This window comes from Callithrix jacchus, chromosome 3 (genome assembly GCF_049354715.1).
Source record: "Callithrix jacchus isolate 240 chromosome 3, calJac240_pri, whole genome shotgun sequence".
NCBI lineage: Eukaryota > Metazoa > Chordata > Mammalia > Primates > Cebidae > Callithrix > Callithrix jacchus.
In genome coordinates this window covers 53,188,509-53,203,107 of record NC_133504.1, presented here as the reverse complement: position 1 = coordinate 53,203,107, position 14,599 = coordinate 53,188,509, and the positions used below count along the sequence as shown (strand labels likewise).

General features: G+C 34.2%; 1 protein-coding gene across 2 annotated transcripts in view; it reads left to right on the top strand.

Moving 5' to 3' along the window:
* SMARCA5 (SNF2 related chromatin remodeling ATPase 5) overlaps nt 1–13,963 on the top strand; it is a 43,007-nt gene extending 29,044 nt beyond the window's left edge. For both annotated transcript variants that reach the window (XM_078366465.1, XM_002745320.6), the window contains exons 15-24: nt 2,910–3,058; nt 3,237–3,356; nt 4,118–4,228; nt 4,534–4,647; nt 5,034–5,156; nt 6,178–6,310; nt 7,111–7,229; nt 7,653–7,865; nt 9,666–9,773; nt 12,702–13,963. In XM_078366465.1, the coding sequence (XP_078222591.1) occupies nt 2,910–3,058; nt 3,237–3,356; nt 4,118–4,228; nt 4,534–4,647; nt 5,034–5,156; nt 6,178–6,310; nt 7,111–7,229; nt 7,653–7,865; nt 9,666–9,773; nt 12,702–12,767 (1,256 nt within the window). In that variant the 3' untranslated portion in view covers nt 12,768–13,963. The remainder of the gene's footprint in view (nt 1–2,909; nt 3,059–3,236; nt 3,357–4,117; nt 4,229–4,533; nt 4,648–5,033; nt 5,157–6,177; nt 6,311–7,110; nt 7,230–7,652; nt 7,866–9,665; nt 9,774–12,701) is intronic.
* Nucleotides 13,964–14,599: the final 636 nt, after the last annotated feature.

The following is a 14,599-nucleotide window of genomic DNA, read 5'->3' as shown; positions in this document are numbered from 1 at the left end:
CTTGATTACTGTGGGGAATACTGAAGAAATAAAAATAAAAATCAAAGAGTCTGATTTTATTTATTTTTTTCTTGTCTGCAACTTATGAGTACCCCAGATGCTAGGCACTGTTCTTGTTGCTGAGAATTCAGTGGTAAATGGAACATACAAGTATTCTTAATTTCAAAGAGTTTACAATTTAGTTGGGTGGGAAAGAAGAAGTAAACAATGATATAAGTAGAGTAGGGGGTGAGAGTGGGATATTGTTTTGGATTGAAGGAAACTTAAGTTCTCATTCCAGAGCAGCTTTTAAGGCTGACATAACTTACGTTTTCATGAACCTTACTATTAAGTTGATGATGGGAAATATAAAATGCAAGAAAAGGTGTGGGGAACTTAATAACTTCAAGTGAACGTTGGTTTCCTTTATAACTGCATTGTGAGCGTATATTTACCATTTGTCTATAAAGCTGAGAGGCGTATGTACATTGTTTTATGATTATGTAAGTATCTTGATTTCGTCAGTCTCTAATTTCCATGTAAGAGAGTATTTTATATTTCTTCGTCATCCGTAGTGCTACTTGTAGTGTTAGCCATATGTCTGCATACCTGAAGACAACTATTGCTTATATTTACAAAGCGTTTCTGTTAATAAAGTGTTTGTGTCAGGCAGTGTACTGTATACTTAAAATTTCATTTTCTTTTTTTTTTGAGACAGAGTCTCTTATTGCCCAGGCTGGAGTGCAATGGCGTGATCTCAGCTCACCGCAGCCTCCACCTCCTGGGTTCAAGCGATTCTCCTGCCTCAGCCTCCCAAGTAGCTGGGATTACAGGCATGCATCACCATGCCCAGCTAATTTTTTGTATGTTTAGTAGAGACTGGGTTTCACTATGTTGGCCAGGCTGGTCTTGAACTCCTGAACTTAGGTGATCCACCCACCTCGGCCTCCCAAAGTGCTAGGATTACAGGCCTGGACCATGGTACTTGGCCCATTTCCTCCTTTAGTCTTCATGCCAACTTGAGATGTTAGCATCAGAGGTAAAGACTTTTGAGGAGGTTAAATTACTTGCTTATTACATATACAGCTGGGAAGTGATGGAGGGGGGTGGCAATCAGAACTTTGTTAACTATTAAGTGTTTAATTAGGAAAGACTGCCATCCCATGAGGTTATCTCATGGGTGATATAATGGCTAATGTCTTACTTTTCTTCACACATCCATGTGTTTTAAAAAACACCTGCCATGTGCTTTTGTTCTGAGTTATTTTCATCCATGAAGCACTGTTTTTTTTGAGATAGAATTTTCCTCTTGTTGCCCAGGCTGGAGTGCAATGCACGATCTCAGCTCACTGCAACCGCTACCTCCAAGGTTTAAACAATTCTTCTGCCTCAGCTTCCCTAGTAGCTGGGATTACAGGGGCCCCCACCGCTGCACCTGGCTAAGTTTTTTGTACTTTTAGTAGAGATGGGATTTCAGCTTGTTGGCCAGGCTGGTCTCGAACTCCTGACCTCAGGTGATCCATCCTCCTCGGCCTCCCAAAGTGCTGGGATTACAGGCGTGAGCCACCATACCTGGCTGGAACACTTTTTTTTTTTAAGTTTAGAAAACCCTTGATTGATTTATTTATAATAAATTTAGAAATCTTGTGGTTTTTTTTACTTCATATTTACTGTGGCAATTTTGGGAGCAAACCTCCAGACTAATAGCTTTCTTGTGCCATTTGTAGACATGTTAGTCAAACACCAGGCCTTAAGTGCATGCCTCTGTGTTACTGTTTTTTGTTTGAGGTACATAATTAAAAACAAGAGTACACAAGCACTTTACATCTGAAGGTTCCCTCCCTACCTGACTGGGAAGTAGTTTGTATAAGCCTAAGAAAATTTTGGTAGCAATGAGATAGCTTTCAGTTCAAAGAAACATACTTAGTGGATATGTCCTCACCTTCAGAGTCGCGGATATTTGATTGTGCATTCTGTTATGGGTTCCAAAACATGATAAAAATTTTAAAAGAAGTTATTGGAAACTTGTATCTTTATCCACTTACTACAAGTTGGTTGGCATATAAAAATCAAAGCTTTGTTTAGGTGTATGTGAGTGACCATTGAGGAGGGTGAAACAAAGTGTTTTCTGTTTTTTTTATTTTTAAATATATACTTGTATTTTTGAAAACACAGATTACAAGGTTGTCCAAATTCCTGCCAACTGAAGATCTTTGTTAATTTATTAATGTTGAGTTTCTTTAATGATCCAGATACATTTTCTCCTCAGGTGTGGCGGTGCATGCCTTTAGTCCTAGCTACTTGGGAAGTTGAGATAGGAGGATGGCTTGAGCAGGGAGTTGAGGGCTGCAGGGAGCTATGGTCCTGTCGTTGCACTCCAGCCTAAGCAACAGAGTAAGACTGCAAAAGAAATAATAAGTTTTTAGGGGTTTCAGCTCTTCTGGAAGTTTTCTTTAAAAAGAATCTGATGTTAGATATTTCAGTTCTAGTGTAAAGTTTGGCCTATGTGAAGGATTTTTTTACTTTTTAAAGGAGAAAAAGCTGATTTGGGGAGTATTAGTAATAACACCTTTCTGCTCATCAGAAACTTGTGTATATGTAATGTTTCTATCTGTTGAAACTTGTGGATTTTTGAAAATTAATTTTGTTATATGCAGCTTTCACAAAAGATTATATTTCACTGACACAGTATACAGTAGGGTTCATTATATGATATATAAGCTTTATAAATTTTTTGTAGCTTACCAGCTGAAAATTTGATATTAAATTTAGTGTAAAAATGAAAATTATCAGATGTGAATAAATAGTTAACAGAAATGATTGACATTTGAGACAAAATTATAAGGCATTAAACCTTACATTTAAAAATTCAAGTTACCAGAAAAATAAAGTCTGTTCAGTTAACATTATACAACACAATATTTTTTCAGGGAGGCTTGTGGACCAGAATCTGAACAAAATTGGGAAAGATGAAATGCTTCAAATGATTAGACATGGGGCAACACATGTGTTTGCTTCAAAGGAAAGTGAGATCACTGATGAAGATATCGATGGTATTTTGGAAAGAGGTGCAAAGAAGGTGAGATGTAGATTAAATGATAATGCTTTTAATATAAAATGTTTCAAACCAGAAACTGAGGAAATATTTGTTACATTGCTTATAAATAATTTTATTTCCCTAAAAAGAGGCTTTTGTGTACATGAAGTTAATTTATTTTGACTACAGGTTCATGCTTGCTTTTTGTTTTGTTCTCTAGACTGCAGAGATGAATGAAAAGCTCTCCAAGATGGGTGAAAGCTCACTTAGAAACTTTACGATGGATACAGAGTCCAGTGTTTATAACTTTGAAGGAGAAGACTATAGAGAAAAACAAAAGGTAATTTAGAAATAGGTTTGGGATGCATGAAAGCTTTATTTTACTAGAAACTTGGAATTTTAAGTGGTATTATAATGTCTTGTAATTTTGCTTAAAACAGTATTTTTTGCTTATTCACATCTGAATCTTTATTATATAAAACTTAAGGCTGCTTTTTGAGTTGGGAAATTCTGAAATATTTTTACAGTTTCTGTGATGAAGTTTGTAGTATATATTGACAGTGAAATATATTCTTGTATGGGATGAATATAGTAATTTAGGATGTTAATCTGATTCATTTAATTTTAAACAGCCAAAGTGATGGTAATAAAGGGAAACATTTCTTAATTTCATAAGTAATACTTGGTAATATAGAGGGAAATTGGAAAATACCCATAGAGTAGAAGAAAAAAATAATTCTACCCAGTGTTTTTCTCGTTAACATTTAGGTCTATATCTTCAGAATTTGTTCTAGGCTAAACACATGTCTACAGTATTCTCCTAGTTTAGATTTATAGCAAACATTCTATAGTGTTTCTCCCTCTCATTTAACAGTTGTTCCTTTAAGCAAGAAATACTGAATGCTTACATTGTTGCTTATTAGGCACTGTCTCATGTGTTAATTATATACATGATATTGAGCAAAGTATTGTAGTCCCCAGCCTCATAGAGCTTATACCCAGGATTGAATGTCTTTCCATTTACAAAAACATCCTTCTTGATGATAATTTGTTACTGTGTGTAATAGAAGTTGGTGATTTGAGTTGTTTCCCATGTGCTAGATTGCATTCACAGAGTGGATTGAGCCACCTAAACGAGAAAGAAAAGCCAATTATGCCGTTGATGCATATTTTAGGGAAGCTCTTCGTGTTAGTGAACCTAAAGCACCGAAGGTGAGTTAACTGACACAGCATAAAAAGATCTAAAAATTTTTAAAATGTAATTATTTTCTTATATTCTTGCAAAAACATTGATAATTATATTTTGTATTTCTTTAGACTGTATTCTGTTTTTAGTTAACATTTTAAAAAAATCAGTTTTGAATCTGCATTTAAAATTAAGGTAACAATTCAGTTTTATTAAAAGATGCATTCATTTGCTTGGAAAATTGGCTGTCATGGTTTATGAAGTAAGAACTAAGGATACATTTAAAACAAAATTTCTTTTTTATAGATAACACTGTTTTTTTTTTCTTTAGGCTCCTCGACCTCCAAAACAACCCAATGTTCAGGATTTCCAGTTCTTCCCTCCACGTTTATTTGAATTACTGGAAAAAGAAATTCTGTTTTACAGAAAAACTATTGGGTACAAGGTAATTGAAATTGTCCACTTTTCTGTCCATTGCTATCCAGAATTTATGGAAGGTATAAACATTAGTTATTAATATTTATCTAATTTGGACCTAGTGGGAAAGAATATTGCTTTAGCCTATTCTAGTTGTATATGTCAAATACATAAGCTGTGTGTCTGTTACTCTTTAAAAAAGAAAAATAAGATTTCATGACGAATCTAGGTTGTTTTTAATGTAGTAAATGCAAGATATCAGTATATTTTCTTTCCTGGTTGAACAGAAACTTGTGAAATGTCAGTTAATTGGTTACACTTATTCCCGCCACCTGAAGTTAATTGGTTAAGAATTTAGTTCATCACTTGCTCTTTAAAACTTACTTACTGATGGCATAGAAAAATATCTCTTAGGTACCTCGAAATCCTGAGCTGCCTAATGCAGCACAGGCACAAAAAGAAGAACAGCTTAAAATTGATGAAGCTGAACCCCTTAATGATGAAGAGTTAGAGGAAAAAGAGAAGCTTCTAACACAGGTATATAGCCTTTATTCAGTACAAACTTTAATAACAGTTTATTGTAAAGTACTGTGTTGGGTGATGTTGGGGCATACAAATAAGTACAGGTTTCTGCTTTTAAAGATGGAATAATTGGAGACAACAAAGCATGGGCATGTGCATAAATGCTCCATTTGATTGTCACTAATTGTTGACGTAGTTGAGAAGACTAGTCTTGCCTTGGTAGGGTGGGTATCCTTTTTATCACCTTACTTTGAATGTTCTTGTCTTTCCTATGATTTTCCACATTGCTACCTAGTCACCATTTTCAATTATAAATCTTGGCTTGGTATGTTCTTAACATCCTTTGGTGTTCATCAAGGTCTTTTAGAATCTGGCCTTTAACCTACCTTTAAAGCTTTATTTTCCTTCCGTTTTTCTACTTGTTCATATTTTTGCCCTTTAGGTTATTCACTCTTTGTGGCCAGCAAAACTGTCACGTTTTCATACAGTGTTTCTTTTTTTTGGGTGGGGGGCAGAGTTTCGCTCTTGTTACCCAGGCTGGAGTGCAATGGTGCAAACTCGGCTCACCACAACCTCCGCCTCCTGGGTTCAGGCAATTCTCCTTCCTCAGCCTCCTGAGTAGCTGGGATTACAGGTGCACGCCACCGTGCCCAGCTAATTTTTTGTATTTTTAGTAGAGATGGAGTTTCACCATGTTGACCAGGAGGGTCTTGATCTCTTGACCTCGTGATCCACCTGCCTCGGCCTCCCAAAGTGCTGGGATTACAGGCGTGAGCCACCGTGCCCAGCATACAGTGTTTCTTGCTCTCTCCCACTTACGTTTAATTGCTTGGGTATTTGAGCAATATATAATGTATTGCCAAAAGTGTACATTAATGTAAATGAAAAGATGCCATTTTAAAATAACTTAGTAAATAAACTAGGAGCAATTTAAAATTTGTTTTTATAAAATTTAGAAGCATTGCTAAAATTTTAGTAGCATGTTTTCCAAGTTTAATATGCTGTGATTAAATATTTTGTTTCTGTTCCTGTGAAGGGATTTACCAATTGGAATAAGAGAGATTTTAACCAGTTTATCAAAGCTAATGAGAAGTGGGGTCGTGATGATATTGAAAATATAGCAAGAGAAGTAGAAGGCAAAACTCCAGAAGAAGTCATTGAATATTCAGGTAATTCTTTTAACCAGGCTGTTGGAGTTTAGTAAGAACTGTTGGAAGATTCTTGTTTTCTTACTCTGAATTATATTATGGTTAGCTAATTTTGCCATAGCGTAGTTAGTACGTTCTTTGTTGTTGTTGTTGTTGTTGTTGTTGTTTTTGAGGCAGAGTTTCACTCTTGTTGCCCAGACTGGAGTGCAGTGGAGTAATCTCAGTTCTCTGCAACCTCCGCCTCCTAGGTTCAGGTAATTCTGCCTTAACCTCCTGAGTAGCTGGGATTACAGGTGTGTGCCATCACGCCTGGCTCATTATTTTGTATTTTTAGTAGAGACGTGGTTTTACAATGTTGGCCAGGCTGGTTTCGAACTCCTGCCCTCAGGTGATCCACCCGCCTCAGTCTCTCAAAGTGCTGGAATTATAGGCATGAGCTACTGCGTCCGGCCTGTTGTTTTTTTACAAATCAGAAAATGTCTCCTTCCCAAAAATGGCATAATTAAAAAAATTTTTTTAACCCTAGATAACTCTAGCTACAGCCAAGAAAATCAGAATAAGTCACAGGATAATTGCACTTTAATTTTTATCTTATTTCTCTCCATGACATCCAAGTATTATGTGTGTGTTTGCGGAAGTCATCAGTTGTATTACCATGTTAATATATGAGGGTATGCCGTGGTGAGTGTCTGATTAGAATAGCAGAAATTTAAGAATTAGAAGGTAACTGAAATCATCCAGTTGATTCCCCCCCCCCCTTTTTTTTTACATTTAAGAAAAAAAAGTATAAGTGGCTTGTTTACTTTGTCCAACTTTTGTAGCTGTGTTCTGGGAAAGGTGCAACGAGCTCCAGGACATAGAGAAGATTATGGCTCAGATTGAAAGGGGAGAGGCAAGAATTCAAAGAAGAATAAGCATCAAGAAGGCACTTGACACAAAGGTAATTTGCTGGTTAATAAGTAGGATAGTTAATAAAATAACTCCTAGCTGTGAATATGAGAGTTTTTTATGAAAGGAAAAGAAGTGAGAGTTTCAAGTTTAAAATTTCTCCAGAGTAGCATTCAAACATGGTATTGTCAACAGAATTTACCTCTATGTTAGACTGATAGATCAGAGTCACAGGCACTAAGATTAGTTTTTTACTAAGTAGTATCAGAAAGTCTGAGTCTGTTTTTCTCCTTATAATAATATAAAGACAATAAAGGTCTTTCAGGACAAAGGTTTTATATATAAAGCAGTTGAAGTGCTCTGGATAGAAAATTGTTTGAAATGCAACATTTTAGCTAATTCTACTAAAGCTGAGTTCGAAATACAGGTTATATAGGATTTGTATTTTATGTAATGTAAAATCTCACTTTCCTAGATTGGACGGTATAAAGCACCTTTTCATCAGCTGAGAATATCGTATGGTACTAACAAAGGAAAAAACTATACTGAAGAAGAAGATCGTTTTCTGATTTGTATGCTTCACAAACTTGGATTTGACAAAGAAAATGTTTATGATGAATTGCGACAGTGTATTCGCAACTCTCCTCAGTTCAGATTTGACTGGTTTCTTAAGTCCAGAACTGCAATGGTGAGTGCTCAAGGGTTTTTTTTGTGTCCTGTAGCAGAAAGTTCAGAATAAGTTCAGAATAAGTCTTTGGTATTCTTTAAGATGACCTTAAAAAAAATATTTGAAGTAGACTTTTGATGAAATATTGTTGGTATCATAAAACCTAATAGCATGGATAACTTACAAGTTTATTGATCCTTTAATATCTTACATCTTTAAATGTCACTATATGCTAAAACCAGCTTTTCAAGTTCTAAGTGAGAGGAAATATCATTAGTTTGAACTTCTGAATGTTATTACTTTTTCATTTCTCAGATGAACACATTTCTCCAAAAAAAATGGTCCTTGCATTCAGACATCTGCACATTAGAATGCTGAGTCTGGGTTATTTTAAGATGGCTTAATGTAGTGAAACACTGTTTTTGTACTGACTTAATGCTAGGTTTTGTTTTTATTCTCAATGTCTGGCTGTTTCTGACCAAATATTCCCATTTCAAACAACCTAAAATTTGAATTCAGAAAAGTTTAGCTTTGATGGATTGTTCCTTTTCTTTCTTATTTCACCACCATTGAACTTTGAGCTTCAACTTTTTGCCAGATGAGGATAATGCTAATAAGTTCTGTATTTTTAAGTTTGGGATATTCTGGAATAAGCAAAGTTTAAACATCTTCATGTTTGTTTATCGTAAGATTTCTCTGTGTATTAAAAATGTCACTTTGTAAGACAGTGGATAGTTAAAACAGTTTTTTTTTTTTTCCACTAGACATCACAGTTTTGTGATACTCAAGTTTGGAAAGTGTACTAAACTTAATGCATGAAGGTACTTTTAAGATAAAAACTGTATAAATACCTCATTAGAGAAAAGATCCGGTTGCTGTAAGCTTGGTCTTCTTAAGTGGAAGTAATTTATAGAGTTAATAAAGAATAATTTTGTAGTGATTGTTAACAAGACAGGGCCATGTTAATTTACTAGTATAATACCATGGTTTGAAACTGTTACTTCTTAACATGTGTCATGTTAAGATGCACAAAAAAATGATAATGTAGTCTTCTATCTATAATACTATTTTTAAGCCTTGTGTGGTGTATTCTATAGAGTAGTATTTTAAAATTATTTTATCATGGTTGTGTGTATAGAAGTATTACTTACTATAAGAAAAAAATAATTTTGCTCTGTAAGAAAGGAAGCTGCTAACCAGCAACCATGCAAATGGACTTCTCTTTTTTTTAGGGTTATCTACTACCTCTACACTATAGTTTAAATCTTTTCTGGAGGCTGTATGTCCAGTTTGCCAGAGAGAGAGAGAGATGAAGTAGAACTCACCGTAGACTTCCATGGCTGATTTTCCAAAATTGGGAAAGGTGCCATGTGATTCATTGACTACCAGAATTCTAGGATAATACTTTGAAGGGAAAGATTATACACACCTGTTAAAGTTCTTGTTGCTTTTGACCCTCACATTTATGCACTATATTAATCTTTTTAAGTTTTGGCTATAAGTCAGTTCTCAGACATACACACTAAATAGCATTGTTGCATGTGTTATGAGATGTTCATTTTTATTGCTTTAATTCCTAAGTAAAGGAAGAATTTTTGAAGACTATACAGTAGCTTGGCTTTAAAGAATGGAGTAAAAACATTTACAGATATCTTGCCTTTAATCTTCATAGCATGAATTGTATATGAAAATCAGTTCTTTAAAAAATCAGGGGTGTAGTAGTGGTTTCATATTATCCTTTAAAAAACATACCCTGTTTTAAAATTGAAGTCATAAACTTGCAGATGGAAAGTGCCTGTGCCATGTTTGTTTGTAATTTAGGAGCTCCAGAGGAGATGTAACACCTTAATCACACTGATTGAAAGAGAAAACATGGAACTAGAAGAAAAGGAGAAGGCAGAGAAAAAGAAACGAGGACCAAAGCCTTCAGTAAGTATTCATGAATATGTAAATGTTTCGATTATGTAAATTTTCCCTTTCTTTTTAAGTATTTGAACACTGCTTGGCTGTCATTGATATGTTAGTCCTCGTTGTGCATTGCCTGTCTCCCTCCTGCAAATTGCCTTGAGTTACCTTTTGTTTTCATTAACGGGGAACCTAAGGTCATAATTGGAGATTTCTTCCACTTTTCAAATTTAGGTAGTGGTATAAACTTCTAATTTTTAATTTTTATGGGTAGGTATATGTATTTATAGGTTATGTGAGATATTTTATTTATTGCTGTAGTCACCCTGTTCTATCAAATACTAGGTTTTAGTCACTCTGTATTTTTTTTTTATCCATTAGCCAGCCCCACCCGTGCTAACATTCTCAGCCTCTGATACCCATCCTTCTACTCTCTATCTCAATGAATTTAATTGTAATTTTTTTGCTCCCACAAATAAGTGAGAACATGCCAAGTTTGTCTTTCTGTGCCTGGTTTATTTCACTTAACCTAATAAACTCCAGTTCCATCCATGTTGTAAATTACAGTCTCATTGTTTATGGGTGAATAGTATTATTTTGTGTATACATGCTATGTTTCCTTTATCAGTTTATCTGTTGATGGACACTTAGGTTGCTTTCAGATCTCAGCTACTTTGAATAATGCTGCAGTAAACATGGGAGTACAGATATCTCTTTGATACACTGACTTTCTTTTGGGTATATGCCTAGGAGTGGGATTAGTGGATTGTATGGGAACTCTATTTGTAGTTTTTTGAGGAACCTCCAAACTGTTTCCACAGTGGTTGTACTAATTTGTGTTCCCACCAACAGTGTACAAGGATTCCCTTTCCTCCACATTCTTGCAAGCATTTGTTATTGCCTGACTTTTGGATAAAAGCCATATTAACTGGGGTGAGATGTTACCTCATTGTAGTTTTGATTTGCATTTCTCTGATGATCAGTGATATTGAGCAGCTTTTCATATACTTGTTTGCCATTTGTATGTCTTCCTTTGAGAAATGTCTATTTACATCTTTTGCCCATTTTATAATCGGATTATTAGAATTTTTTCAGAAGAGTTGTTTGAGCTCTTTATATATTCTGGATATTAATCCTTTGACAAATGGGTAGTTTGCAGGTATTTTTCTCCCATTCTGTGTGATGTCTCTTCACTTTGTTGTTGATTGTTTCCTTTGCTGTGCAGAAGCTTTTTAACTTAATGTGATCCCATTTGTCCATTTTTGCTTTGGTTGCCTGTGCTTGGTGGGGTATTATTCAAGAAATCCTTGCCCAGTCCAATGTTCTGGAGAGTTTCCCCAATGTTTTCTTGTTGTAGTTTCATAGTTTGAGGTCTTAGAGTCAATCTTTAATCCATTTTGATTTGATTTTTGTATGTGGTTAGGGATGGGATCATGTTTCATTCTTCTGTGTATGGATATCCAAATTTCCCAGCACCATTTATTGGAAACTGTCCTTTTTCCAGTGTATCTTCTTGGTACCTTTGTCAAAAATGAGTTCCCTGTAGAAGTATGGACTTACCTCTGGTTTCTCTGTTCTTTTCCACTGTTCCATTGATCTGTGTATCTGTTTCTACACTAGCACCATGGTATTTTGGTTACTATAGCTCTGTACTATAAGTTAAAGTCAGGTAATATGATTCTTTCAGTTTTATTCTTTTTGCTTAGGGTGGCTTTGGCTATTTCTGGGTCTTTTGTGGTTCCATATAAATTTTAGTTTTTTTTTTTGCATATTACTGTAAAGAATGTCATTGGTATTTTGATAAGGATTGCATTGACTGCGGATTGCTTTGGGTAGTATAGACATTTTAACAATATTGATTTTTCTAATCTGTGAACATGGATTATCTTTCTACTTTTTTTGTGTCTTCAGTTTCTTGCATCAGCATTTTATAGTTTATTATAGATGTCTCACTGTTTTGGTTAATTCCTAGGTATTTAATTTCATGTGTAGTTATCGTAAATGGGATTACTTTTTATTTCTTTTGCACATTCTTCACTGTTGGCATATAGAAATGCTACTGGTTGTCGTATGTTGATTTTATATCCTGCAACATCACTGAATTTGTTTATGAGTTTCTAATAGTTTTTTGATGAAGTCTTTGGGTTTTTCTTAATGTAAGATTATGTCATCTACAAACAGCAATTTGACTTCTTTTTTCCAGTTTAGATGTTCTGTATTTCTCTCTCTCTGATTGCTATAGCTAGGACTTCCTTGAAATACTTAAAAAGTACAAATTTAGCTTGATTGGGTTGTGTAGGAAAAATCACGTCTTGATGATGCGGTAGTCCTTAATATGGATCTTCATGAAAATTTGGAAAGGTATGTCTTCTGAATGCCAACTGTGTATACATCTCATTGGGAATACAAGTTATAATTTTAGGATAATATAAGAAACATTAGAAAACAGTAGCATTATGACTTTTACTGTTAGTCTCTAAGCTTTGATTTTTTTCAGTGATGTTTTAGCAACCTGAAGGCAAACACTTTAAGGGAAAAAAAATTACTATTTCATAATAGTTAATTTAATTAAAATGAAAAATAATTTATAGAGTCATGAATAACGAATGTCTCTGGATAATATTTGGTATTTATGTAACTTCCTTTTAAAAACTCAAGTGTTTCTTATACTCTTCTTTTGGGAAGAGTGCATTTATTTGATATTGATTTACTGTTGTTAATTGTGCATTCTGATAATGTCATTAACATTAAAATGTTTTTATTGTGTAAGTAAAATAAGTAGATAAGATTATTTCGAGGCTTTATAGTTTGCTTTGAAAGATTTATATAGTCTGGGAGAAAAATCTCATCTATTTGTAGTAGTTATTACTAAGGTGTTATAATGTGTCTGCAACTATATTTCATGTTTATATTAGTCTTGTTGTGAAAAGTAATCCTTCTTTCTGTTTGTAGACACAGAAACGTAAAATGGATGGAGCACCTGATGGTCGAGGAAGAAAAAAGAAGCTGAAACTATGAATATGTTTTTGTTTCATAATCACTAACTTTAAACCAGTAGTTCTTTAATTTACGGGTCTTCATAAGATGTACTGTACAATGCTCAATTGTTATGTCATTTAAAGACATCAGGTTCATCTGTTTACTGAGCTAGAAACATAGTATGTAGTTTCACTTTTTTAAATGCAACAGCTGTGCTGAAATTTTTTTATCATTAACACTTGAAGTAATAAAATAGGCTTCATTTATTACTAAATGTTTCATTTGATTTATTTTTCTATTGTAGTTCCATTTGTGAAGATTGTGACTTTTTGTTTATTAGCTATAATTTCTACACTTGTAAGGCTTAAAAACAAGCAAGTTTAAAAAAAAAAAAGAAAATTGCAGATAACATTTGTCCCTTTCAGTCTTCACTTGGTTGTGTAATTACTTTAATCCACTTTGCCTTTGCAGAAATTTGGGTATTTTCTTTGTAGTGCTATTGAGTCTCATCTGGAAAGATTATGTAAATTGCATTCTCCTTGCTTATGTGGGTAGAATGGGAAAAGAAGGCAAGACAAAGTATACTTAAATTCTATGCATATTTCTGTTTTGCTTTCTGTTTTCATAGGTGATTCTGAAATAAATATGCCCTATTCTTTTGGAAGAATGGCCTTTTAGTTGTATAGCCAAAGACATTTAGTATTTTCTGGTTCCTTAAGGTATTACTGTACCATTTTGTAAAAGGAATATTATTGTTATTTCTAATTATTTGGTAAATATTTTGACATGACCTTCTGAAGCAGCCACGGCCTTAGATAACGTCAGAACTAAGGTGATTTTTTTTTTAAAATTCTGAAAGACCCAGCCAAAATGAAGTGTGAATTTGTCATACTGTTACATGGAAATTGGTAACAAAGTGTATCCCCTCCCATTTTGAGTTTTAGAGTAAATGAAAATTTTATTATATTTTAAAGTCATTTCTAAATGTTAGCAAGACTGACTATAATTCCAGTATTTGTTTTCTATGGACAGACTTGATAAACTGGAGACCCTGAAGCAGGAATACCCAAATTATAGTGTCAGGATTTTAGCTGTACCAGAGGCCTTTATGTGCTACACATAATTTGTATAAAATTTTATATGTGCAGATTGGGTACATAAACAGTTCTCCATTTTTCTAAGGGAATGCAATAAATGTAGCATCGTGAATAAATATAACTTTTATAATCTGTAAAGTGGTCTTTTCTTTCAATTCCATTAATCTTTTTCTATATTTTAATTCACTTTTTTTCTTAGGACACGGTGTTTCCCTTAATTGGATTTCTTCCTCTTAAATTTCTATCGGTAGTTTTCATCTACCCACATGTAATTGGAGATTAAAAAAAAACCTGATAACTGCAGTATTACTAATACTGCTTAATTTCTTGAAATGTGGAGTTGCTGCTGTTAATGTCAAAAATGCAGGGTTTATGGCAAATTGTAAAGTAATTTGAACTTATTTAGTGCTCCCTCAAAATTAACTTTTTAAATACAGTGTTAGAGTCTTGACAGTTAAAGGTCTAATACATGCATGAGGAGTGGTTACCTTTTTCATGAAACGACTAATTTGTAACAGTTCTGACCTCAGTACAAAAGAAATTGAAAAAAAATGTAAGGCTGAAGAAAACTTACAGAGGTCAGGGAAGTGATGTTTTCAAGAGGAAGAGAAACTGGGAGGGAGATAAACAGTGGAAATGCAAAATGAATCCAGAATAGTGCTAGCTCTGAGAGCTTATGGACTCATGGAAACTGAAGAGAAAAACTCACTTGGAAAGAGCATGAACCAGCTAGGCCTGGCCACCACTGTGCTTGGCTGAGTTCACAAATGTCTT